At 43.0% G+C, this 26,875-nt stretch overlaps 2 protein-coding genes across 7 annotated transcripts in view; one reads left to right on the forward strand and one right to left on the reverse strand.

The window, feature by feature from the left end:
* Window positions 1-7,346, reverse strand: part of ZNF410 (zinc finger protein 410) — a 23,249-nt gene extending 15,903 nt beyond the window's left edge. Inside the window, exons 1-3 of one of the 6 annotated variants that reach the window (XM_086749458.1) lie at window positions 7,287-7,346; window positions 5,137-5,264; window positions 1,436-1,634 (exon numbers count right to left, since the gene is read on the reverse strand). In XM_086749458.1, the coding sequence (XP_086605584.1) occupies window positions 1,436-1,468 (33 nt within the window). In that variant the 5' untranslated portion in view covers window positions 1,469-1,634; window positions 5,137-5,264; window positions 7,287-7,346. Of the gene's footprint in view, window positions 1-1,435; window positions 1,635-1,717; window positions 1,983-2,356; window positions 2,549-2,586; window positions 2,757-2,877; window positions 2,926-5,136; window positions 5,265-5,746; window positions 6,189-7,286 lie in introns of those variants that run through there. The other 5 variants (XM_086749454.1, XM_086749456.1, XM_086749455.1 and 2 more) reach the window with 5 other exon arrangements.
* On the forward strand, window positions 6,795-26,875 carry FBXO33 (F-box protein 33). The gene is made up of 4 exons (XM_086749452.1): window positions 6,795-7,330; window positions 14,077-14,187; window positions 19,728-20,413; window positions 24,475-26,875. Exons 1-4 carry the CDS (start codon window positions 6,795-6,797, stop codon window positions 24,744-24,746), a joined length of 1,605 nt encoding a protein of 534 aa, XP_086605578.1. The 3' UTR covers window positions 24,747-26,875.

Here is a 26,875-nt window from a genome sequence, read left to right on the forward strand (position 1 = left end):
TACAAACTGTCTCCAAGCAGCTTTGTAACTTTCTATGAAAGCAGGATTCACCTCTATGCAAGTATTAAACATTTACTGGCACATTGGTGGCTTCTTTAGGGATAAAACCAGTAGCAAAGAAGCTTATGCAATCCATCCATAGTGCTTTGATTAACATTATCTAGATGTTACACAAACACAGTTAGCTCTTAATTAATACCTCTCTCACACAGTAGGGCATATGAAAGAACATTTGTGGCTGTAAGAATGATCGTGCCATGGCTCATCAGAGTATATAAAATCACGGTTAACTTTCAGAGATACTTGAACTGCTATTTGGGAAAGGTGTAAAAAGGATATCTATCAGTTTCACATCAAAGGAGTTGAAAATAGTACTAACACTCAACTTGCACAGTCAGAACCAGAAAGAGGGTGTGAATAGATCTGGTAATCCACAATGCAAATGAATCCCAATTTGTGGTATAAAATAGCCTTGATCAAAATTGAGGAACATGGTTTAGAAGACAGCATCTATGGAGACGATGCCTTCTGCAACCATGGTAGCTTTCATGCATCAGACCTGTTCCTACTGGAGAATGGCCTACTCTGTTCTGGGCTTGCTGGGAAGGAAATGCAACTCTGCTATGGGGAAATGGAGCTATTATGTAAACATGCCTAACTAACAAGTACTTTACTCAGGTCAGAAGATTCCAGCCAGAAGCTGGCTAAAAAGCCCTCGGTCCGGGCACAGATACTAGAAAGACTTTAGGCCTGACAGAAGTATTTGTGAATGTGGGTATGCATGAGAGGTGAGTGATGAGGGTATAGATATATTCCAGAAACAAAGTTTAATGTTGTTTACACTCTGCATTTACCTCTTAAAGGAACTTTATCTGTATGTGTGTTAATCTGTTTGTGCCCAGCTGTGTGTGCAGTGTGGCACACATGTATCACTGCGATTTATGCTCAGCTGTGCTACCGGCAGCACTTGGGAACAGTCCAGCAGCCTCACACCGAGCAACCAGGATCCCCTGGGTGCTGCTGCCTACCACTTCTGCCAACTGCTTAATGGAAACACAGGCACTTTAAAAAAACGGAACTTGCCGATGTTAATAGAATAATCCAGACTCCCGAAAACCAAGTCAAGTCAATTTGGTTTGAGGGAAAGAAGTAGTCAATACAGTAAGTTATTTTATTCTTGTAACAGAAAGAACATTATCATAGTGAAAAAATAATGTAGCCTGAGAACAGGCAAGGTTATTGGCTGGCACTTGAAAGAGGGAAAGAAGCCTGCAATGTTCTTTAATCTTTTACCATTCAAATCAAAAGCATTAGAAGATGCCACTGAAAACACTTGGAGAACATGTAAGCAGCAAACTGAGTAAACTCACTGAAGTTTTTCTCAGTGTTGCCCATAAACATTCCTGGCAACCAAACCCAGTTCATAATTGCTCACCTCAGGTTTGGATTCTAACTCATCCGATAACATTGATTCAAGTGTCCGATTCCTGCAGCTGTCCTCAGCAAGGCACAGATTTGGGATTTTTTAGTTCAGAGAGAACAACACTCCCTGCTTATTCTCATATTTTCCTAAGTGTTAAACAGTGTGGTGGTCCTTCTGGAAGAAACTGTGTTGTGCAAATATTCAGTTTAACCTACAACAACAAAAAAGGAAATATGAAGAGATAGGAAACAAAAAACAAGAGCAAAGCAAAACAAAGCGAGCTGTAAAACATACTTTGAAGTACTGGGAAAACTCATTTACCCAAGTCCCTGCATTTCTGTTGTCATTGAGGCAGCAAAATAATATCCTAACACCGTGAAATTAATTTTCAAAGGCTGTTCACATTTTCTTTGCAATCGCGCATTTTCAATGGAAAATTGAATTGTTTATCTTGAAGAATTACAAGATTAACTGAAAATCACACAGAGCGTGCAAGAGACAAGGAGGCTGAATTTACAGCCTGCAAAACAGTGGAATTGTCCAAACTGTTGATAGAAGGCAACCAGGAAACCTCTGCTTTTCCTATCTGTTAAGATTTGACATTTCTGATCGTGAGAAATATCTTGATGAACACAGGTAAGTTAGAAGTTGTTTCACAGATACCCAAACAATGTTTTTTCTTTGGGCTGCAAGGGAAAATGAGAACAAGACTGTAGCTATTTTTGCCTACTAGGAAAGCATTCAGACACTAGCAATGGGAGAAGAAAGCGAACTACATACAGTTCTTCCCTCCCCTTCCATCACAATTACAAATCTACTGAATATATTAAAAAATTACAATACTGGATCACTAAAAAGAGAACCTAAAAGCCTTCCTCTAGTACTCCTGACAGCAAGCAGTGCGGCACAAGATACCTCGTACAGGAGCCTCACCTTCTGCCGAGAGGGGACAAGGCAATAAACAGTGAACGCAGAGTAACTCAGACCAACGCACGCAAGCCAAGGCTCGGGAATATTCCCGCTTGTTCACCCGCTGCCCCCTTCCATCCCGCACCCGAGAGGGCAGGCCCCGAGCGACCCGCGGGGACGAAGGCCGGGGCTGCCAGGCCCGGGTGCCCCCCCCCCCTCAGGCGGGAGGGCAAGGGGGACAGCCTGGCGGACACTGGCCGGAGCCCTGCGGGGGAGAGAGAAGGAGACCCCGCCGCCACGGGGAGGGCGAGCGCCGAGGCCCGGCCAGGCCCGCGCCCCTCCCCCCTGCGGGGCAGGTGCGCCACCCCTCCCCCACCGCGGGGGCCGGTCCGTCGCCGTGAGGGGCAGCCCTCGGCGGCGAGGAGGGGAGGGCCAGGCCGCCTACCCCCGCTCCCCGACCCGTTTGGCTTCCGCGCCCCGCAGAAGGTGGCGAGCCCCGGAGGAGCGCCCAGGCCCCCGCCCGCGGCCCCCCCCGCCCGCCTTACCGGCATCTCAGCCGCCCGGATGTGACGGAGCACCCAGCCGGAAATGCCAAAGGCTGGGGGACTTGGGGGGGGGGGTGCGTCTCCCTCAGCTCTATGGTGAGCGCTGTAAGGAGCGCCGCTTCCGCCCGCCGCCGGGGCTCAGCGGCGGCTGCGCGGGGCGGGGGCGGTGGCCCTGTCCCTGTCTCCGCCCCCTCCTACCCCGGCCTTACCGGGTGCCCGTGTCCGGCAGCGCCGCCTCCCTTGGGGCAGCTCCGGTGCCTGCCTGGGCCCGGCCTTCCCGAGGAGCCTCCGCGGGGATGAGCGTTGTCCCGGGCAGGAGCCCCCCCCCCCCCCCCCCCCCCCCGCCGGTCCCGGGAGTGGGTTTCTTGCCATTTCCCTCAGCCCCGAAAGACAGCAGTAACGGCTTGGTGCGTGGGCTTTTCCCTGGTTCCACCGGGGTTGTTACCAGCGTTGCAGCATGCAGCTGCAGCCTGATTGCTCTTAAAATAACGTTTTGGTTTGGAGACTGTTCCACAGGTGGAGAATATGCAGGAAGCGTACAGTCAAGTTCAACGTTTAACTGCTGAATTCCTCTTTTCTTCAAAATAAGCAGAGGCAGAAGACACATTATTTCAGCGCTATTACAACACCTGTGGGAACGCGGGTTTGTTACTAGTACTTGGTTTCTGTTTCTGCTGTGCTCTGACTTGGTGTGTCTGTTCTTGCAGTTGGTGATGGAGAACCCCAGAGTTCACAGTGACACGCACCAAATTAGTAATTCCAGAAACACACGTGTCTTAACAATGAACCTAAAACCCAAGAAGGGACCGAGTAATTTAAAAAGCCCCTACTTTGGTTTTTGCTCATTAGCCTTATCTCAGTATCTGTAGGTTAGCAGGACAGAGGTCCCAAAGCGGTGGGGTTGGCAGCCTCTGGTTTTGATGTTAACTGCTGAACCGGTTACCTTCAGGTCCGGTAAACTTTAACTTGGTTACGGCTTTCCGTAGCTTTGGAGCCACCTGTGACTCCCAACTGCCATGCCAGAACGGCTGCCCTGTGGGATGCCGCTGAGCAATGAGAATCCCAACAATATGGAAGTAACCCAACGGGAGCTGTCGATGCAGCTTTCCCAAAGCTCCCTGGGTGCGCAGCCTGTTCTGATCCACGGTGGACTGCGCAAGAACCTGTGGTCACTTCCTGGGAAATGATTGTCACCTCCTGCCTCTGAACTGCTTTGGAATTGTTTCCTCTTTTCAGTCCCTGTAAGATGTGCAGTATGGCTCCTCTGCCTTTCAGCCATTTGAGAATTTTTATTTGCAGCTTAAAGATTCACAGTTACTCCCCTCGGCTTTAAATGTTCAGCAAGTGGCTTAATGGAAGGCTGTGCACTGGAGCTGCACTGACAGCCTGGTGCTTCAGCATAAAGATCATTGTCCAGCTACCTGCTGGAGTCACCCAGTAACTCCCTAAAGTCTGCAAACAAGTTAGATGCACGTCTTTTTCCAAGGTATCCCATCAACTTGCAGTCACTGCATTAGTACTAACCGTGAAGTCAACTCTCACTCACGCTGAAGCACATTTCTGATGTCCAAGGCAGGGAAAACTGTGGTTCAACACCCAGAATTGGCAGCTTCAGAGACTGGGCTGTCTCAGTGCCATACTGGCCATGCAGACGGATTGAATCGGAGAATCTCACCAAGTCTGGCATTTATCACGTCAGACCACTTGGCCATAGTTGTGATGACCCAAATGAAGCTTTAGACAGACACATTTATTCACTCAAGCCTACAAAACTGAAGGTAATAGCTCCTGAGATTGATTTTTTTTTTTTTTTTTTTTACATAACTTTGATAAGCTGGAGCTGAGTAAACGACCATGCAGTGGTCACAGTAAAAGACCATTTCACTGTGTTTATTATCACAGGCACTGATCCAATACAGTCCAACAAAGGCAACCAGAAATGCAGAACTACTGACTTCATAAACCATTTTTTTCTTGATGCCACTTCAGTAATCCCTGGGCACTGAATCGTAAAGCTTGATTCTGTCACATTAAGACACTTAGTAATCTCAGAAGTTCTTTGACTCATCACCAGCCCAACAATGTGGAATTGTTGAGTAGGTATTAAAATATGGAGACGTGTAGGCGCATAAGCTCCTTTCATTTGCATCCTTCTGGGGCAGATGAGTTTGGCTGCTTCAGAGCTTGCATCTCGACTGCCTGGGGAATTCTGGTCTCATCTGAAAGGGGAATCTGTAGTGGGAGTAGCACAGTGCTTACCTGAGTTGTTTATGCAGGTCCAAATCACTTGCGCAGGTGTGTGAAGCAGCACTGGTCCCTGATGGGAGAAGAATTGTCCGTCTGGGAATCTCCTACAATAACAATCCACCCCTCTGGGATCCTTCTCTCTAATCAAGGAGAAAAGGAAGACTCAGTCAAATTTCCCCCATGACCAGATTCAAGAAAAGAAACAATACTGTTTTTTTCACCCCTGCTGCGAGACAAAGAAAATGACCAGTCATGGAGTAAAAGAGGAGTGGTGGTTTAGATTTGGTGGTTGATGCATCTGTTTATAATGGGACCCTATTCTGAATGCAAAGAGGAGCCTAGGCTTTATTTCTCGTAGCACATCTTTTGTTCTTTCATGTGTACGCTTCTGTGCCCTCAGATGTAACACTGTTATACAAACTTGTGTGCATTATTCCAAGATACTGGCAGGACTCTATTTCAATAACGTTTTTAAAATTGTAAATCATGTACCATTGCAATTAACATCATTTTGATGTTCAGCCTTTGCAGCACGAAAGTCTTTATGCACGGGAGAAGTTATCTTTCCACACCTACAGTTGACGTTGGCATATTGTTACAAAGCGGATGAGTTTTAAGAAACCGAGCGAACTAAGATTTGCAGCATTTCCTCATGTATCCCCTCAGGCTCGCATCCAGGTCTGTCACATGTCGGACTCGCCGTGGCGCTTCGCTTTTTCCTGCGCAGTCAGCGCGTTTCCCGCGGCGGCGGCAGCTGGGACGCTGCTGAGGCAATTTCGCTGGCTGAAAGCCGTACGTGCGGGCAGGTATGGGCCTCCACGCCGCCGACACCCGCCCCAAGTTTTCTTCCAACAAGAGGCGCCCGGGGCAGGCGCGGCTTGCGGGGACCCTCCCGCGCCCGCTCCCCGGCAGCGCTTCCACAGAGACCGGCGGCGGCTCCGCCGGCTGCGGCGCCCGCAGGGAAGCAGGCTCCGGAGCCTCGCCCCGCTCCTGGGCCTCCCGCCGCACTGCGTTACGGCGGAGGAGCCGTTGAGGGGGGGGCAGGGGGCCCGCGCCGCTGGGTCGGCCCCTCAGAGCGCCGCGCCGGTGGGCGCCCAGACACTCCCGCCCCGCTCGGCCGCGGAGCTGCGCTTCGGCCCGCCGCTCCAGGTTCCACTGCAGGGCTGGGGCGGAGGGACGCGGTCTCTCCTGCTAGGCGCCCGGGGCTCCCGGGTTCCGCTGCGGGATGGGGCGGTGGGGCACAGGCGGCCCCGCGCTGCCGGCACGGAAGGGTTAACAGCCACCCTCCCCGCCCGGAGGCGGTTGAGCTGGCTCCGCCTCCTATTCGACCGGTGGCACGTTCCATTGCCTCCGCAGGGTAATTCCTCCTCCCTTCGCCGCCGCGGTTCTCCTCGCTCCGCAGGAACAGAGCGCAGCACCAGCGGCTTGTGTTCACACCTCCACCCCCCTCCCTCCGGGGCTGGGTGGTAGAGCCCACGCGGCGCCGCGAAGGCGAGGAGTCCTGCCCACCTCTCCCTCCTCGCGCCCCTCCCCGCTGCGCTGGGCGGTGGTAGGGCCCGCTCCGCCCCTCACCGTCTCCCCCCTACTCCCCCCCCCGGCGGCGGCGCGGGTGGTGCGTCCCGGCAGCAGCCGCGTCCCGGCCGGCGCCCGCCCCCTCCGCCTTGTCATTGATGTTGTTGTTTTTGTCGCAGGAGCCGGAGGCGAGGCCGGGGCCGCCGCCTGTGGCCGCCGCCGCAGCAGCAGCGGGGCTCGGGCCGGCACCAGGCATGTCGGTGTGCGGGGAGGCGGTGGGCGCCGGCTCCCTGCCCAGCGAGCTGGTGGTCCACATCTTCTCCTTCCTGGCGGGCCCCGACCGGCTGCGGGCCTCGGCCGCCTGCTCGCACTGGCGGGAGTGCCTGTTCTACCCGGCCCTCTGGCCGCGCCTCCGCCTCAGCCTCCGCGTCTCACCGGCCGAGCGCCCGCGCCTCGAGTTCCTCATGCGCAAGTGCGGCTGGTTCGTCCGTGAGCTCCGCGTACAGTTCGCCGCCGACAACTACCCCAGCGGCGGAGGCGGGGGGGCGGCGGCGGCGGCGGGAGAGGGCGCCGGCGCGGCGGCGGCGGGCGACGGAGAGGCGCCGCCGCCGCCGCTGTGCCCGCGCTGGCTGGACCTGCTGAGGACCTACCTGGAGCTGGTGCTGTGCGTCCTGAGCAGCGTCCGCAACAACAGGTACCGCCGCCGGGCCCGGGCCCGGGGCTGGGGCGGGGAGAGGAGAGGAGAGGGCCGCGCCTCGTCCGGCGGGAGAGTGAGGGGGGGCGGCGGGGGCGGGCGGAGCCCCGAAGCCCCCTCCCCCCACTCTTCGAGCCGCGCGGGGCCGGGGTCCGGCCGGCCCGTCCGCTTCCGCAGCCGGTAACGGCGCCTGGGGGTGACCCAAGCCGACCGGTTCCTGCGGGTCCGGGAGCCCCGGGGCCGTGGGGGGAGGCGAGACCTGGGCGGCCGGCGTGGGTAACCCGCTGGGTGTTTCTGCGGCTGCGAGTGGAGAAGAAGCGGAGGCGCCTGCTTCCAACTCCCTAATTTCTGTCGTATTCTGTAGTTTGATGGAGAACACAAACCCTGGCGTTTAGCTGGTAAGCGGCTGGTCAGTGTGCAAACCGGATATAGCTGCACTGACAAAAACTTCTCCGGGCTTTTGGAGGAAAGAGGAGTGCAGTTCAAATGGAGCGAGCGAGAGCCGGGAGTTTGAATTTGGTGCTTGACGAGGCACCCTGCCTCCCTTTAAAATACAAACCTTACTACGGGAAGGCTTTAGACTTTTTATGCATGATAGAAATGTAATTAATGTAATGAGAAATGAGTAAAATTGCAGCACTCGTGTTTTTCTGGAGGGAGAAGGATGGAGTACTGCCCAAATAAAATACTTTCGCCTTTCCAGCTATAAAGGTGTTTGCCATTGAAAAGCTGAGCTTTTGTGCCAGCTCTCGAGTTACCTGCTAAACTGAGATGTGACTCAGTTTTAACCAGGAGGAGGTTTTTATGTTTGCGTGTTGAAAAAAATACTTCAAACGTCAGGCTTTCTTACCAAACTGAATTTAAATGATAGAAATCTTGTTCTGTGGTTTGGGCTTCAGATGTGCTTAGATCCTGCTTTTTCACACACTTACCTTTGGCAGGTTAGATACTTGATTTCCTCAGGCTGGAGCTCTTTAAGATGAAAATGCTTGCGTTTTCTTTACCCAGTGTGAGTGTGATTAAGATAAATATCTTTTTAAAAATATAATAATCAGATATCCCAATATATGGCCTCTAGTCAGCACCTAGGACAGGAGAGCAAGGATATTACAGTTAGGTTATGAGACGTGCGGATTTTAGGATAGGAAATGGTTAATGTTATTTCCCCTCTGTGTGCATATAGCTTCACTTATCAAGGGGGGGGAGGGGGAAGTGCAAGTATTTCAGGATGTCCTTAGGATGAATTAAACCTTGCTGATGGCCTTTGGAAAACTGTCTGCAGCTGAGCGTTGGTCTGGTCACTGCCCATCTTTGACTCCAGAGGGATTACAGAGTAGTTTGAGGCCTTCCTTGCCGCTTTATTTTGCGTTATAGCAAGGGAACTTTAAATGTAATTCCTCGTTGGTTTGAAATGAATGCAAATATGTTGTGTGAAGTCTCACTTTCAGTTCCTCTGCTCTGTTGTGCCCAGCAGGTACTTCCTGTGGTGCGACTGCGATGGTCGAGTTACAAATGTTACTTCTGAAAGTGGCTGCTTGGTCCCAGCTCATCTTTGTCTTAGCTTTTTTCTTTTCCCGTGGACTGTCGGTGTGCAAATCATGATCATCTGTCTCGATCGGTCTTCTCTTGCCTTTAAGGCGCTTTCTCTTAACTGTTAAATCTTTGGGAAACCCAGCTAATGTCATCAGTGGAAAGAATGCTGAAGCAATCTTGATGATTATCTGTTCTGAGACAAGTATCACTACGTGGACTTGGAGTTTTAAAATAAGTAGTATCTGCAGGAGGTGTTGCCTGGGGGTTTCGTTGGAAAAACTAGAATGCCTTTTTTCGTTTCCCTCCATCTCACTAAAATATGAGACTGTAAAAATTAAATGTGTTGTGAGAAGGCTTTTGGTACGCTATTTCTCTTGAAAAAGACTCATTCTCCATGGCCTTATGTGAAACTCGTACAAGGGCACTTACTTTTAAAGTCCTTTTTACAGACTCTGTATGCACAATGACTGGTTCGGGACTGCAGTAAAATACTGTGCAGAACCAGTTGTTTCTCCAGTGCCTGTTCTCTGGTAGATTAGTATAATTTCGGTGGTAAACCAGAGGTGGAAAGTTAGCAATTTTGATAAGATTTTTCATTACTGTACTTTCTTGCTGTCTTCAAATCATTTGCATGCTGCTCTTTTGTTTTGAAATGAATAATGTATGACTGGGGAATGCAGGGTACCTGGTTATTACAGCAAGCTTTTTTTTTTTTAATGAGCATTTAAAAACTGGGGGGAGGATTTACGTTAAACACTTGACCTTTTATTCAGATTAGCTTTCTCAGTAGAGTCCTTTTTTTCCCCTGAACAGACAGGTTTTTAGTTGTATCTTGATGTGTCTTGGTTTTTTTTGTGTTTTGTTTTGTTTTGGTTTTTTTTTTGTGTGTGTGTGTGTTTTTTGTTTTGTTTTTTTTTTTTTTTCCTGCAAGGTAACTACTGATAACTGATTAGTTTGGGTGTAAAACATTGTTTTTTAGCTCTTTAAATAGAGTTTTGAGGTTGAAACAAGGAGGGAAGGAGTTTTAACATATGCCAAGTTGCTGCTTAGTTCTTACTATGACTGCATGTCTAAGCTGGAGGCATTATCACCTGCCTGATGCTTTTTTTTGAATGACCATAGTCCGGTAACTTTAATTCTCTCCTTCTGTTTATTCATCTGTTGTAACTCAATGATAATTCCTTCTTATGTCTGCCATGTGTGATTGTACATGAGATAGCTATTGTAATTTCCAGACTAGTGGAAACAGCAGCATTTTTAACTTCTCCAGTGGTTGAATCACTGTAAATGCATTCCTTTTGGAATTAAGTTTAAAACAGGATGGTTCTTTCATAAGTCCTGTCAGCTCTTATGATAGCTTTTTGGCAGAGGAGTTCAAAGAACTTCCATCTTGTACCTCAGAGCTAGAGAGGAAGAAATCTGCTTCTGTGAAATGCTGTGCTGTTTCTTAACTGTGTGATCTTGTTGTAGTCTTCTAAATCTATTATTAAACAATACAGTAACAATCCCCCTCCTTGCAGGAAAAAAACCCTGTCCTTTAGATGGCTCTGGAATTCCTTGAGGATTTACAATACCGCAGGACCTAAGAAAAGTATTGACTAAAAGTAATGCAATTTCTGGATGCTTTCTAGTGTAAAGCAGAATTATGTGTATTTTTGCTTTTATTAAAGCATTTTCTGCACAACATAAAATTGCCAATTTCTAAGCAAATCTGCATGTTAAGTCTATAAACATATTTTGGAGTTACTTTTGGTAATTCTGATGGGATTAAGGAAATGACTATTTGTCCACGACTTGGTTTAAAAAAACCTGATAATACTCTGGCAAATACTGCTGCTGGCAGGCAGTTATGATCCAAAAAGGTATGTTCTAGGTCTGTCTCTTATTTGAGGTAGAGCTCAAGTTGCCATAAACCTTATTTTGTGGGTGGCAGCGTATTACTCCTGAAACGTTGCTTTAATAGTGCTGGGACCGTGATGAGCTCTAAAAATCTATAATTTACTTAATTAAAAGGTACTAAAGTAGTGTTTATAGAGATCTGCAACTTTTCCCTGAGCTGTTAATGTTTATGGCAGTAAATGAAGCAAAATAACAAAGTATATTATCATTTAAACAGTTGATGTTCTACTCCCTATTAAAAAAAAGGGGGGAGGAGGAGGGCAGGTGGGCATAATGTTCTGTAGCAATACCAGGAGGGACAAGTTGTTTCTTAGTGACTCTTAGAGATCCTAATAAACTGTGCCCTCTCAAATTCATCTTTCAAAACTAAGTTCTGGAAGGCAGGTGGGAGGGCGACAAGCTTTCTGTGAGTCATTTTAGTGCATACAGCAGCTAATAAGCTACTGCTGATCATTCAGTGGGAAAATTCAGCGTTCTTTTATGTAACTCTGAAATTCTGAAGTACGGTCTCCCCTCGAGCTGCTTACAAAGGAAGATAAGGTAGTGATTTCCACTCCTCACCCTTTCCTCTGCCATATGTTAATTTACGTGACTTGTTTGATCTTTGCTGTGGAAACAAAAATGCAGATTATAGGAAAACTGTGGTGTCTTAGTGAAGTACGATATCTATCTTAGAGTTGCCAAAAATTGGTAAATTGCTCAAAACAGTAGACTATGTCTGTATTTGAGGTTTTCTGATGGCTCTCTTCTATTGATCTGAGCAGGTAGCTGAAACTGGCAAAAACGAGTGTAATAATACATTATGTGCCTTACCACTTTGTTCATGTTGAATAAGCAAGGACATCTTGTTCTTTTTTCATTGGGTGTTCAAAAAGACCGAACAAAACTGAAGATGGAGCCTAGTAAGAAGCCTATTACTTTTAGGACCTTTTGACCTAGGGGAAAGTAAATGGTTTAGAAATCCCCCCAAAACACTTCCTATGTGTATGGGTAGTACATAGGATTAAGATGCCATTATGACTTTTAGCAAAAGATGATAATTACATTCTAAAGAATTTTATTAAATAGCAATCCCTTTACAAACTCTCTGAAATAAAGATGTGAGCTGAATGAGATGGAGATTATATGACACTGCAAGTAGTAGGAAAAATCTAATATTGTGTTGAATTGTGATCAGATCTGTTGATGGTAAAAACAGTGCTGTGGATGGAAAAATATCGGAATGTTTTCGTTGCTTAAGTTTTTGAAGCAGAGAGCTTTTCTGTGCATCACTGCAGCGCATGAAATAACAGTCAACAGATGTAGTAAAAATGTGTGGGATACTACTAAAGAGTGTTTCCTGTGTCCTGCAGTTCGGTGGCTCTAAAATTAATACCTGCCTACAGCAGCATTCACTGAGGGTATGAGTACCACAAAACAAAACCTAGGTGTGATGTGAATGTGCAGGTGATTCAAAATTGTTCTGAAGGTTGCATTTTGTCTCTTAGCTCTCAGAATTAAGTCACCGAGATGAGAAGATGAAAGCTTAATTATAGCACCAGCTGTGAACACTGCCTTTCACATCAGGTGGATGTTTCCACTGCTTTCCCTGTCATACCAGACTGTCTCTGAGTGCTTTTGAGGAGAGAAGAGCCCAAAATACTCTGGATGGTGGTGCCAGTGTCTTCAGGTTTCCCTGCCAAGCTTGTTCTTCAGTATGATCAGGCATTGCCATAGTCAGATTTGTAGATTATTGAGCATGTGGTCAGGGCTCAGTTTATATTAATGTATCATCAATACAATACTCCTGTATTTAAAAGACTAAATATTAAATTGTTATAATTTCTGGAACAGTTATAAAATCTAGGTATTTTGAACCAGTGAGCAGTATTTGTCTGACTCTGTATGAAGCTTGTGGATTGTGCTGTTGTCGTTCACCTATAGAAGAAAAGCAGCAGGTGCAACAGTGAGTAGATTTCAGGAAACTGGTGTATGATTATTCAATACAGGAACTTCAAAACGGGTGACTTATGACTTATGGTAGATACCACTTACAGACTGCAATTCATACATTACTTAAAAAATGTGGAACTTGACTGCTTGATACTTCTCCCCGCCCCAGTCCCCTTGGCAGAGTATCAGCTCATACTGTGGAGGTAGTGAACTGGCACCAGAACTTCCCGGTGCTTTGAGCATTGGAATTGTGTTGTGTTTTCCTCAAAGCTGATCTGAAATATTAGCATATATATGATTTGTAAGCCAGCAGAAATAAAGATTTATGTAACTCGTTTAATTGTCACCTACAGGTTAATTGGCATCTACTGTTTAAGATGAATTTAACTCATGTATCCGTTTGTGATGAAACTGGAGTTTCTACTTGATAATGTTCATTATCGAGTCCAGGCTAGTCCTTGCGTGTTAGGAGTAAATGTAATTTGCAGCATGTATAAATAAAAAAAATGTTGACCTGAAACTTAGTCGGTTAAAAAAAAATAAAAATCTTAAAAGGAAATGCCATACAGCTACTCTAAAACTGCAGTAATTTTCATCTCTCTTGCTTGATCTTTTTTAGGAATAGAAAAGGTGGAAGTCGGAGAAATAAACTGTACTAGGGAAAGGAAAATTGACTGTCTAGCACACTGAGTCATGTCCAGCGTAAACTTAAAGGTTCTTCATTCACTTCTTTTTAGATAACCCTTCTAAAAATTAAAATTATATGTCATGGTGGACCACTGATCCTCCTCTGGTTACTGATGGGAAATCAGCTTCGCATACTTTGATATAACAGAAATTAAACACTGATTAGGGTGTGGAGAACTTTCACTTTTCCTGTTTGAGGTTTGTGTTGCCTTGATTGAGGCAGATTTGGGCTCCCATTTGTAACCCAGCTGCAATGCGTAAGTGCTCAGACAGGGTTGTTTGTGGTTGTGTTCTCCTTGGGCAGTAAATGCAGTGTTAAATGTTAAAAGGAATAGGTATTTAATGTTTTCATCTGCAGCAGCACATGTTCCAAGGAGTAAAAAGTGCGTGAAAGTACTGCTAGAAGTTTTCTTTATGGTGCTGGCCTGCTGAAAATACTCCTGTGGTGACTGAAAACTGGCATTTGCTTTTACAGCTGGATTTGGCAGTTTGTATAGCCTCCTCTCCCTTTATACTTCAGTCTCATTTTTTTGTAATTCCATATGTGCCTGTATTCCAGGACAGTAAGATGTTTCCCAAAACAGACTACGTGTTCCATGTAATAATGTGTTCTTACTGCTTGTGTTTGTCTTATCCAGAATGATTCCTCACAGTGTTTTACTGTACAGATTCCTTTTTATTTTGTTGTTTCATAGGAACCTCCAGAAGTTAAGTCTCTTTGGAGATATAAGCATTCTGCAGCAGCATGGAAGTATATCAAATACATACCTCGGCAAGGTTGACCCTGATGGCAAGAAGATTAAGCAGTAAGTTACATTTGTAAATTATCAAATACATGAAAATAGTAAAAGCAGATAACAAAACAGATTTTCATGCCCGAAATACATCACTCAGAAAGCTTTAAGTTTGTTAATAGAATGTGAATCTAAATTATTACATTGAGTTGCTTTCTGTGCCTACTATTTCATGAAGTAGTCTGTTTTTGTGGCTTTTTTTCCCCCTTCTCAGCAGGGTGAGAATCCTTTCTTTCCTCTTTTCATTGTGTTCTAGAAACAGTATTATGTTAATAGCACAAAAGGGGAGGGGAGATGGGGGGGTTGTTACCAGAACCTCTGCTATTGCTGTACATGAAAAAATTAGAAAAGGAGGTAATCTGTTGTATCTCACAAGAATTGAGGACATGTGGAGAGTAAACTTGAAAGAGAACATAAACGCAAACAGTTAACTTCAAGTTACATCTCAAAACTAGGTCCTGTATTTGCAGAATTCCTGGAAGATCGTAGCTGACAATGTGCTTTTTTAGTTCAGAGGTGTATTTTGGCTTGCCATAATTACATTACAGTACAGTCCTTGAATGCTTGTAACCAGAATAGCTAGTTCTTCTTTGGAAAAGGTTAAATACAATGTAAAGAGCTACTGACTTCTGGAACAAATTACTACAGAGAGAGTGATGCTAAGTTAGCTATTTTAGATTTCTGCCTAAATTTTCCATATAGATAAAACCTGAATACCATCATTTTAATTTGTGCCAAGCATATTTCTCCCAGTAGCTTGGGAGTGGAATAATTACAGCTACTCTGGATCTTTACTGTTATTTTTCAGAGTAATTTTAGAGCTAGTGTAGGCATATTATCAGATCAGTGTATGTATGTGAACACAACCATCGAACTAAGTGTTTGGTCCTGACTTAAATTTGCAAAACAGTGCCAGTACAGACCTGTGTCACATACTGTGTCTTTGTCATCCATTATGCTTAGAATGCAGAACTTAGAGCAATTAGGGTTCTATTTAACGTATGTATCGTAGTGCTGTGTGCAGGTGAAAGGCTGGTTAGTAAAAGCTTCTTTTCTTCATATCCTTTGTTGTGAAAACATAAATATATAATCAAATCTTTGCCAGAGGGCTTGAAGAGAGCCATCTAAGCAGATGTATTTTAGCTGAGTGCATGGTTAAACATTTCTTCAAATAACAAAAATAAGTATGCACATTTCAGAACCATAAACTATTTAAAACTCATTACTGAATCTGAAGTTAGTCTTCTAAATGAATATTGACCTTTGCACATTTTGGAATGAGCAAATAAATGGTACCTCTTTTTTGTTTGGTTGATTTTGGTGAGGGTTTTTTTTTTTCTAGAATAAGACAATGTATTTGGGACCTGCTAGTCCTTTTCTAAATTAACGGACAGCTGTCAGTGTTCTAGTCAGTGTTCTCAAATTCATTGGCGCCAGCAGCAGATTTACTTCAGGCTCCTTAGGCACGTCTTGCACTTGGGATTTGCATCAGTTAAGTTGCAAAACATGGATACTAACACTGAAAGATACCTTTATAGACAGCATTATTGGTTGTTGAGGATTTTTTGAACCTGCATGGTGCTAAGCATTACTAGATGTTTCAGGAACTTCCTGCAATTAAAGCAGGCAGAGAAGAAAACATGACACTTCCTTAAGTCCACAGCACTGAGCTGAGTGTGACAGTGGGTGAAATCTCAGCTAGCACAGAACCATTAGGATGATCCCCCAGGTTAAGACCAAGGGTTGCTCTCAGGGAGAGGAGGCTTTGCATTCTGTTTTCAAAAACATGCTTTTGCAGTGATCAGCATGGGTTTGTAATGCTTGTTCTGTTTCTGTATAGCATATATGTCCCTGGTTTCTAAAATTCTCTTTACAACTTAGTTAATTACTGTTGGGAAGCTTGGGGTAAACAATACATTTGTCTTGAGCTGAACAAAGGGTAGTTGTTTAAAATTTTGGCTTTCTGAAATCTGTTTCCCGTGATTGATCCATGTGGTTCAGATAGTTTGATTTCCAAAAGAACCCGTTTAGCCTCTATTATTAACCAAAACATTTTTATTGATAGCCTTTAATTAAACAAATGGGCTCCATATGGACCTTAGTAATATGTTTGTTTCCTGTCCAGGGCCATTGATGTGCTTCAGTACTGGTCAGGACTGGTTTTGGGGCTTAAACAGCAACTCAGCCTGTCTCGTCATGCTTTGGTCTGTCCTCTGGCTGAAAGGACCATTTGGGGCATTAATTGTAAAAGTAATTTATTTTGGGGTTTTTCAGTTTTTAAATAGTTTGCTCCAGTATGATCATTTGTAGGTTTACGGTTGATGGTGAACATCCCATAATTGCTGCTTACAGGGAGCAAAGGGAACTGATTAGGTACACTTGACAAGGCATCACTAGGTTATGTTGCTTTCTTGCATATGTTGAGCTCTGCTTATATTTTGTGTTGTACTTACCAAACCATGCTTAAACTTCAGCTTTATAAGCAAGCTTTAAGATAACCATGCATAAGTTAGGATAAATGTTGTACTGCGTGCTAGGCAGTTGAAGTAAATGTTACTGTAAGTAGATGTTAATTCCCAAGAATTCACTTAATGTGTCTAAATTTCTAGAGCACAATTCGAACTATTTTTGCAAACTCCAGACAGATGCAGTCTGTTTATGAAAAGTAGGATGTGCAGAAGAGTTTGCAGAGGAGGAAGAATCCCCATTAGCGTGTGTGAAAAATGTATTTGAAATATGTTAAAACTAATGGCATGTGGTTTATATTGTGCTTCCTGTCTGACCTTATATAAAGCAGGTATTAAAAACAATCCAAAAGTGATCACTACTAAATATTCTCTATTGACATGTTTGATCTCTTTGTTAAATTGGCAAAGAACTAGGGGAAGATGGCTGGAAAATTTTCTTACGACCTATGGGTTGGTAGACTGCCAGCACAAATCTAAATATTTGTATAAATACTTTGGTGCTTGCACTAAAAAGTTTATGTGTAGATAGCATTAAATCGGTATTTATCTTTTTAAATGTTTCCCATGGGGGAGAAAGCCCACCCTACAGCTGTAGAGTGCTGTATCATATTTCTTTTAAGTTGTGCAAGTACTAGAACAGTACTCTTACAGGCTTAGATGTTTAAGTTGTATTAGAAGCACAATTTAAACAGATTTTTAGTGCAGCAAGGTATATAGATGGTAGTATTCTACTGAGCATCTCAAAATTGATTTGTCATCTTTTTCAATTGTTCTGTAAAATATTAACAAGTGCTATTAAGATTGACTACTTGGACTGTTACGAAATAAATTCTGCCGTTGCTGCAACCATTACAGCACCTTTGATAGATGTGTATGGTGAGAGGAGGGAGGGAATTGTCTTTGTTCATTGGCAGAACCTTTCTGTTTGGAGGGTTGTCAGAGAATCTGCCTTCAATTTCAGCATTGGCAGGAATAATTACAAAACAAACATTGCTGGGACAGAATCGTAGAATCTTTAAGGTTGGATAAGACCTGCAAGATCAAGTCCAACCGTTAGTCTAACACCGCCATGCCTAGTAAACCATGTCGTGAATCAGACAGGGGTCATCTGAACTGTAAAAGAATTTAAGAATAAAATAGCAAAACTACACTGTCTGTGACTCTTGAGCTGTTTAAAACTTTAATTTGTGTTGCAGTTGTCAGTCCTCAGTTAAAAAAAAAAAAAATTATATTCAGAGGAGATCTGGGAGAACTGAAGTCTTTAAACCTGATGACTATACTAGGCAAAACCTTGGGAACTATTCTGAGGTGTATAATAGATAAATACAATAACCACACCGACTTTTCCACTTACAAAGAGAAGTCAGGCCTTGCAAACCCAGTACATTCTTAGGAGGAGGAAGAAGGCACATGCAGGCAAGGGAGAGGATGAATAAGGATTGATCTTTTTCTTACTTCCTTACAGAAGGATTATAGGTCATCAGAGGTTCAGAGCAAGCAAGAGAGAGGGGAATCACACTGCAGAGTTCTTTATTATCAGATGTTACAGTTGCTAAAAGCTTACTTGTCTCAAAGAGGAACCTGGATAAATTTGTAGAAGTGAGGTCCCTGAGTGTTAATAAACACAGAAAGCCACCTCTGGCTCAGGAGGTCTGAGTCAAATTTTTTTTGAAACTAAGGGGATATTTGAGAAATACCTCTGTGTGCTTTCCTTGTTCTGTCACACTTCTTAAGGCGTTAGTGTTTCTCTGCTGCCAGTCAGGATGCTGGGTTAAATAAGCCTTTAGTTTCGTCTGGACGTTATCTCGATTGAAGATGCGTGGATGATAATAGTAACTTTAACATTATTTTGCTTAGATGTATAAAGTATACAGATACTAATAACAATAAAGGAAAGTGTTCTGTGCAAAACATTACATGATTTAAACCACAAAGATTTTTGCTAATTTTGTGTTGGAAGTGTTTACATCTTATTTCTTGGTGTTTCATGGAAGTGTCATAGCCTGGCTCAGTTGCTTCCCTTAAATGCTGATCTTTCCTTCTGGCTGACCAGGGTTTGAGATCAAACTCTTATCTACACACGTGTCCTAGAATGTATGTGCTTAAAGAACACTTGTCATTTCGGCAGGAGGACTCTTCTGGGCCTTAGCAGCTGTGGGAGGAAGACTGGAATATTTATTTGGAGAAAGTTTGTAGAGTTTGACTGTGCTATTTGAATTTAGTATTCAAAAATCTTATCTTAAAATACTTTTGTTGCCTTCCTGAATTATCTATTTAACTTAAAGATCATCCCTTCATTAAAAAAAATAAATAGGTAGGAAAGATGGGATGCATCAGAATAACTGCGTAAGCAGTGCACTAAATGGCATGAGGATTCTGGCAGTGCCAGAATCATCTGTCACTGATAATCTGAGATTGAAATGTTACCAGGTCCAGGCTGTTTTGGGAAAACTTGAACGTGTTGACACTTGAAAACCCAGTTAGCTGTACCTTCAGTATTATTTAAAAATCTTCTTTCTTCTTAGATGTTTGTTCTTTACTGTTTAATGGGCAAAGTCAAGTGAGTAGTTTCAGATCATTATAACTTATGCTCAAAGTCAAATTTCTGCAACCTTTCATTGAAAATGACCTTTTTTTTTCCATCTTGAATTTGCAGTTCTGGAGAGGTTAGCAAATATGAAAAGCTGTTTTCAAAAACAAGAACTGTGTTTTTAAAGTATTACAGGTTTTCTTATTTGCATAACCTTAAAATGTATGTGGGAGGGTGTTAAATATGTGCTGAGAAATGCATGAAATGAAGGTTCATAGTGTGCCACTGCTTTGAAAGACAAAGTGCATAATTTTTCTCAAGATAGTTTACAATTTTAACCTTTTAAGTGCGGTGAACGTTGAATTGCTGTGGGAAGTCTGCAGAGGCAGGTTCTAATATTTGTAGTTCACAAGAACCATAATAATAGCATCTTCCTGCAGAATAATGCTATAAATGAAATGAGAATAATTACTGAATAGAAAAATAGAATGCTATGCAACTGGTAAGACTAAACAATGTTTAATAGGATCATTGTCTGTTTTGTTTACTTGCAGAATCCAACAGCTATTTGAAGAGATATTAGGCAATAGCAGGCAATTGAAATGGCTGTCTTGTGGGTTTATGCTGCAAATAGTGACTCCCACGTCATTGTCCTCCTTATCAAACCCCATAGCCAACACCATGGAACACCTGAGCTTACTGGACAACCACATCCCTGGTAATACCACTCTTATCACTGCGGTGGAATTGGAGCGCTTTGTGAATCTGCGTTCGCTCGCTTTGGATTTCTGTGATTTTACAGCTGAAATGGCAAGAGTCCTGGCTGACAGCAACCATGTGCCTTTGCATCGACTGTCTCTCCTGGTCCACAGTGTTTCCATAATGCACAAGTCATTGGACAGTATGCCAGAAGATGAGAATTGGAAGGCGCTGACACGCAATAGCACTAATCTTCGGGTCTATATAATGGCTTTTGATGTCAAGAGTGATGATATGTTAAGGATTCTTAAGCCCAGTATCCCCCTAGAGAGGATTCACTTTGACAGCTACGTTACTTGTGTTTCAGGGGCTGTTGTTGACCTCATATCCAGGCAGTATGACAAGTTCCTCACTCATTTTATACTAATGAATGATGTGATAGATATGTCTGGCTTCCCAGATCTTAGTGACAACCGGAATGAAGATCCCCTTGTCTTATTAGCCTGGAGGTGCACAAGACTGTCTCTCCTAGCTGTTCATGGTAGGTAATACATTGTGCAGGCATAGTCTGTGACTTTGAAATACTTGCAACACTTTGGCCTTTCTAATCGTAATGTATTTTAGGGGAGTGGTGTTCAGAAGTCTGCTGCACAGTTGCTATACACACTGTACCTTGTACTGGTATTTTTGTGTTTGAAAATACGAAGGCGTTCTTTGTGTACGAGTTCTAAACGTACTTGCGGCTTACTAACTTCTTTTGAGAAGTCACACAGGATTTTATTAGACTGCTCACAAAAGTGAGGATAACTAAGAACTGAGCATTCCAGGAGGCTTATCCTGACAGCGGTCTGCACTGTGCAAGTTCCGCAGGGTGGCTTGTTATGTGAATGTGAGCACTGGAAATACATGCTGTTTTACTGTGAGCTCTTAGGCTGTCAAGATTAGATGATTATGCTTCCTATTTGTAAATCAAATGGATTAAGTGTCCCAAGACTGATGGGAGGAAGCCTGTTACCGGTTTGGTAAGACTTTGCCAGGAGATGAAGGCTGAAAAATACAATGTGGAGGAGGTTACTTCACTGAGTGCATTAGTTTTACCAGTAATACCAGAGCTAGCTTTATCCCACCTATTTACTTGCTAGATAATTGCAAAAAAAAAAAAAGTGGATTTGTATTCCACTCTGCCATCAGTACAGTACTTGCTAGGAGTTACAGTTGTTTAGCAAATCTTAAAGCATCAGAATGAAGGAGTTAAGTGATGACTCTGTATTGTGTTGCATAATAATGAATGCAGTTTCCTCAGACTGCTTGAGGGAGTAAATCTCCAGTCATTCAGCACAAACAGGAGAGACCTTCAGCAAGTGAAGGTTGTACGTTCAGATTTCTGTTGGTTGAAGTCAGAAGGTCCTGCTGTATTTGCTAGAAAATGTTTTTCCACTGTCTTCTATGGAAAAATCACAGATGATTAATCTGTTTCTCCTCCGTAGTTTCCAGGTCTGACAGATTTTTGAATACTGGCATATGACCTTACCACTCCAAATGTGGATTTTAGCAGTTTTTTTAACATTTGGATACAAGTTTGAGGACCTTTAAAAAAAAAAAAAATCTGTATCTTATATTGTCCTCCTACTACAAGGAAAATCCTCTGATGTATTATCTAAACTTTAAAAAGATGGTAAAATATCTGAACGTAAGCTAGCATAAGTGTCATTTAATATCAATGCCTGTCTGTTCAGTGGAAGGAGTTAGTCTGTGCAGAGCGTTGGGAAAGCAGACGCTTTCTACAGTTCTGTCTAGCAAATGGTTGTTGCTGCATCTTCTTTCTTTGGAGAGATGCTGTGTGTACCTGGGAGAGAGAATGGCCAAATACCACCCTTGCTCTGATGTTGGGATTCAGATTCTTTCCCGTTTTTTCTACCCTCCTTGCAGCAGAAGTTAGCTAAGCTGCTTCTAAATGCCTCCTGATGTTTTATAAGCTGTGAATATTACTTTTCTGGTACTACAGCATAAGCATCTTTCCTCTAGAGTAGCAACTATGAGAACGTGACTAGGAAGAAAGATCTAGAACGCTGTGATGCTTCAGGACAGCATCTTAGCCTCAGGCTTGTATTTTCTGAAGTTCACCAAATAATGGTTTCTGGCTCCACTTGTCACATTCTTCACGATACTATCAAGCTTCCTTCAGGAAAAGATGGTGGTTTTGTTCAAGGTGCCATAGTTTGTTTTTTATGTAAGTGCTCAGGTTTCTTCTCCTGTCTCCTGGAGTGGTTATTCTTCAGTTTACAATACTTCTCAGATGGGTTTAGTTTTTTTGTTTGCTTGTTTGTCCCATTTGCTATTAGTTTGTTCTGAAAAAGGCTGCCACTTATCACTGACCAGAACAGGAGGGGGGCAACATACCCTAAGGACACTCTTTCCCTTGGGTGCCTCAAGTTTCTCTTCTGTCTTTTGTGGGAAGTCGTATTAGCTTTCCGCCAAGGTGGGAAGCTGATTGATGGGTATTAAATACATTCGTGCAGAATGAAGGAAGAGTGTGAAGAGTGAGTGGTCACTTGGGATGGGATGGGGGCAGTAGGATAGTTGGAGTGGTGCGATCTGGCACTGTGAATAAAAAGCACAGCTGGGGGCTGAAAAAGCCTTTTTTTTTTTCCCTTTTTTTTTTCCTTTTCTCTCCTCCTTAAGAGAAGGACACTTCATGTGGTTTTTCAAGGCTTTGTATTGTTAACATATTGTGTTACCTATGAGATTCTCAGTTTTATTCTGCTCTATGAGCAAAACTAAAGTTGAAATTTTTACTAGCAGGGAAAAACAAATTAAGATGTGCCCATGGTGAATTTATTGTTCAGTGATACTTGTAGTGAAGTGATCATTCCCTTTTACTTCTGAATGCTTAGCTGAGCAGAGGCTTTTTGGCTGATGAAAGGTTACTGAGAAGGTTCAGGGGAAACTTTTGAAAGGAGAGTTAATTTAAAATTAGATTAAGTTGAGAATAAGATGGTTGTTCTGGAGCATAGGGGATCTGACCACAAAAGGTTACAGCAAAAGCCGTATACCTGAACCACAAGGATAGTGTGAGGGACTTAACCGCAATTGTTGTTCCCTTTATTCTTGCACTTTCTGTCAAGGATTTCTTTAGTAAGTTCCTTTGTGATCAAGATCACTGTTGTGAGCTCCTTCAGATCCGGATAGGAGAGTGTCATTGTATAGGTGGAATTTTCTGTTGGGTTTAATTGTCCTACAGCCTTATTGACAGTTTCGTCTTACGGAGTTGTGCTGGAGGTGAAGTATCAAGAGATGAAAATTGTGGGAATTCATGCACTCCTAGTGATGAATAGACCAGAAATGAGCCATACAGATGTGTGCAGGCTTCTTTGTTGAAAACGTACTCTAAGCAGCATATTTACAGGAAACTAGATGAAATATCTGATGGTTTTGTCTCTCTGTCTACCTGCCTGGGAGGTTTTGAATTACATGTGTCTATTTTGTATTTATAAGAATAATGATACCATTTCCTGAAAAGAGCACACCTGAGGATGCTTTCTGTGCTGTTCAGAAGGGAGTCACAAACAGTAGGAAAAAGTAAAAGAAAACAGAATGACAAATTCCCTTTTCTTTATTATTTTGACATCAGTTTTCTTCATTCTTTAACTGTCTGTCTTATTTTGATACATTATGATGTAGAGCGTGTTAACTGCATTGTTGAAGACCAAACCACAGTTAGTTTTTATTTCTCAGCAGCCTAACTTTCCCAGTTCCAATACTGTGTAAACTGCAGCTTTACTCTGAATCTAAGCGGGCATCTCACCAAGAGGCTTAGCACCTGTGAGAATGATGATGAAGGCAGAAGTGAGCTGTTCCTTTTGCAATGGAAGGGCTGACTTGGCAGAGCTCCCGAAAAGGGAAGTTCCCAGCTCATCTGTGATTTGCATCCAAAGGAGGAGCTCAGCATTTGCCTTAGCTAGGGTACAGAAAGCTAACAGGTAACTGGGGGAGTAGGTCTTTTTAAAGCTTTATAATTATGCTTAATCTCAGATAGAATACCAAGATACATGTAAAGATATATTTATTTACTTATTTATTTTTACACTGGTGTGACCTATTTCCTGCAGAGGCTTCTGTTTCATGTTTTGGTTTGTTATTTTAGGGGGTTTTTTTTAAGTCTACCTTTAATGCAACAAGAGGAAACTTCAGATCTTTCTTTCCTAGCACAAGAAGTTTTAAAACACTCTTATACATACATTTAAAATAATTTAACTCACTTTTTAATGCTATTTATTTATATGATGGAGTAGATCACAGAAGGTTTGAAATTGTAGCTATAACTTACATTGGAGTAAAGAAGTCCACTTTTCTACAAATGGGGATAAAATCAGATCTAGAAAAGTTTGATCAAACTGCCTGAAATAGTTTTGATACTTTCTTATTCAGCATATAAGAACTGGGCTTTATTACTTGCAGGGAAAAAAAAAACCATCATGTCATGGAAGGTGACAAAATAAGTTGGGAAAGATGTTGTGAAGTCCTGATATTAAGTACTTCAGTAAAAAAATGCCTTTTAGCAAAATGACAGAGCAACTTTCTTTTTTTTTTTTTCCCCTGTAGGTTACACGGTGTGGGCTCATAATCTTATTGCAATTGCTCGTCTTCGTGGCTCTGACCTGAAAGTTCTTGAAGTCACAGAAGAAAGCATTGATTTCGACCAAGGAGAACTGGCTGATCAGGATGTGGATCCAGTACACAATCTCATTGAGCAAGTATCTCTCGGATTGGGTCGACCTTGGCACGCAGTCATGGACATAGAGCTGCTCAGTGTCTTCACTGAGCCAACCCGTCACTTCTACAGAGAGATGCAAAGCTTCAGTGAAGGCATTTAGCTCCTTATTTACAATTCCTGTGGTTACATATGCAAGTAGGGTCCTATTATGTTTTTTCAGTAGCGTGAATTAACCCCTTTTGTGCTGTGTTTAATCAGTATTAGCTATATAGAATTATATATGTGTATTCTACTTCTTGATCAAAGAACGTAGTCGGGTATTGGTTTAGAAGCTGAAAGTGGCAGTGTTTAGGGTTTTCACGGTTAATGGACTTGTCTACCGAACCTTACGGAGATACAGCTGAGGGCTGTCTGAGGTTGCCAGCTAACTTTACTTTTATTGAGTAACTGCATTTTGAATGGTTTTACTATTATATCGGAGTTCTGTGCTCAGGAGCCAACTCTTTTTTAATACCCATATCCATAGCCCAGTAGATTTCTGTGCTGTCATTGTGTGCTTCATCTGGTAGCACGCTACTTAATAGGCTTGAAGGAAGAGAAGTCTGTCCAGGGCTGTTCACTGTAAGACTCTTGCCTTGCTTTACTTACATGCAGGTTCTGAAGTGTGGCTTAGGACCGTTCTCAGCTTTTCTTAGCTGTCAAGCAGTGGTGTGAAACACCAGCTTTTCAGGTACTTGCGCTTACAGATTCACTCCATAAGCTGTAGTCTTTTGGATTCTTTGCAAAACTCCTCCTCGTTTATTCTCATGTTCTGTCAGCTTCCTTAAAAGTTAGCTTTGGGCCAAAGTTTAAATGAAAAAACCAAGGATGTGCACTCCGATGAAGTAAAAACATAACAGTGAAGACTTCAGTACAAAGGTATACACCTGCAAACAATCATTAGTCGTGAAATCCCTAGCAACCAAGTCACTGGATTTTCTCTGTCAGCGCCTGTGTCAGCTGCCAAAGAATAGATTAAAAACGAAGAAGTGCCCACATGCTGGCAGGGGCAGGCCAACTTTTGGCCAGCCAGATACTGCTAGATTGTAATATATAAGGTCGAATTTCGACCTGTGGTACACAGCTGTGCTGTGGCTCAGTCAGCAACCTCAGAACTCTTAACAAACATGCACCTGTTTCACTGTGAATAGTGAATGTAAAGGAAGGAAAGGAAACAAATACAAAGCTTGTTCTATCACAGGTATGAGCTGCTATGATGCATGAAGAACATTCCATGAAGTATGTTTTAAAATCTTGTTATATCTGAGAGGCTTTAAAAGCCGATTTAACTGTTTCAGGGCAACCGCGGTACAGACGTGGTCTCTGTGAGACTTCCACCTGACCCCAGTTTTAAGTGGTACGAATGTTGTGCATTTAATGTTTAAAGGACAGTCTGCAATAATAAAGTAAGTGGCCAACGTGGGTGCCCAGCAGTGCTGAGACCTGGCTGCTATATTGTAAGCTTTGGAAAACACAATTTATGCAACAGATGTCCAGATATGATTCTATTTATGGAAAAAGTTTATATGTGTTTTACAAATGGTTTTACCATCTTATATTAAAATGACCTTTTGACAGGTGTGCGCTGTTTTGTCTCCAGTGAGCACATACCATGCGGATTTTATATGTACATCAGTAGAGTGAATCCACTGGCACAGTGTGTGTATATGCCAGATGTGGTGAGATTTTATCTTATAAATGTGATCAGATGAAAAAAAAACTCCTGACAGAAAATGTAAGGAAACCAGCTGAATGTTTGAATTGATGACTGATGTTGTATGGTTTATGTTAAATGTATATTCTTTTAATCAATGAATAAAGCATTAAAAATTGATCGCTGTATAAAACATTTTATTGTATCAGCATGAAGATTTTTAGAATTAAAATGCAACATCGTTCATAAGCTGTGTTTAACTGGTAGCTCCCATTGTATTTAGATCAACAAAAGAGTCTAAAATAAGTCGTACAGTTTTTTTTTTTAATTGGGATGAATTTTGTCAACTTTTGGGGGGGGTGGAGGAAGGGGAAGGATGCTTTGCTAAAGATCAGACTATCAGACCAGTTAGCACAAATCATGATATTACTTATTAGACTGATACAGTAAACTGTGGATTGTAGAATATAGAAGACTATTTTTGAGAAATTCCTGCATCCGTTGCAATTGCTTAAATCAAAATCTAATGTGCTCAAGAAAAAATGTGTAGTATTTCTTTGGTGTCCCACTATTAAATAGATTATGAATACCTGCAA

Source organism: Chlamydotis macqueenii, chromosome 5, assembly GCF_036417535.1.
Source record: "Chlamydotis macqueenii isolate bChlMac1 chromosome 5, bChlMac1.mat, whole genome shotgun sequence".
Lineage (NCBI taxonomy): Eukaryota > Metazoa > Chordata > Aves > Otidiformes > Otididae > Chlamydotis > Chlamydotis macqueenii.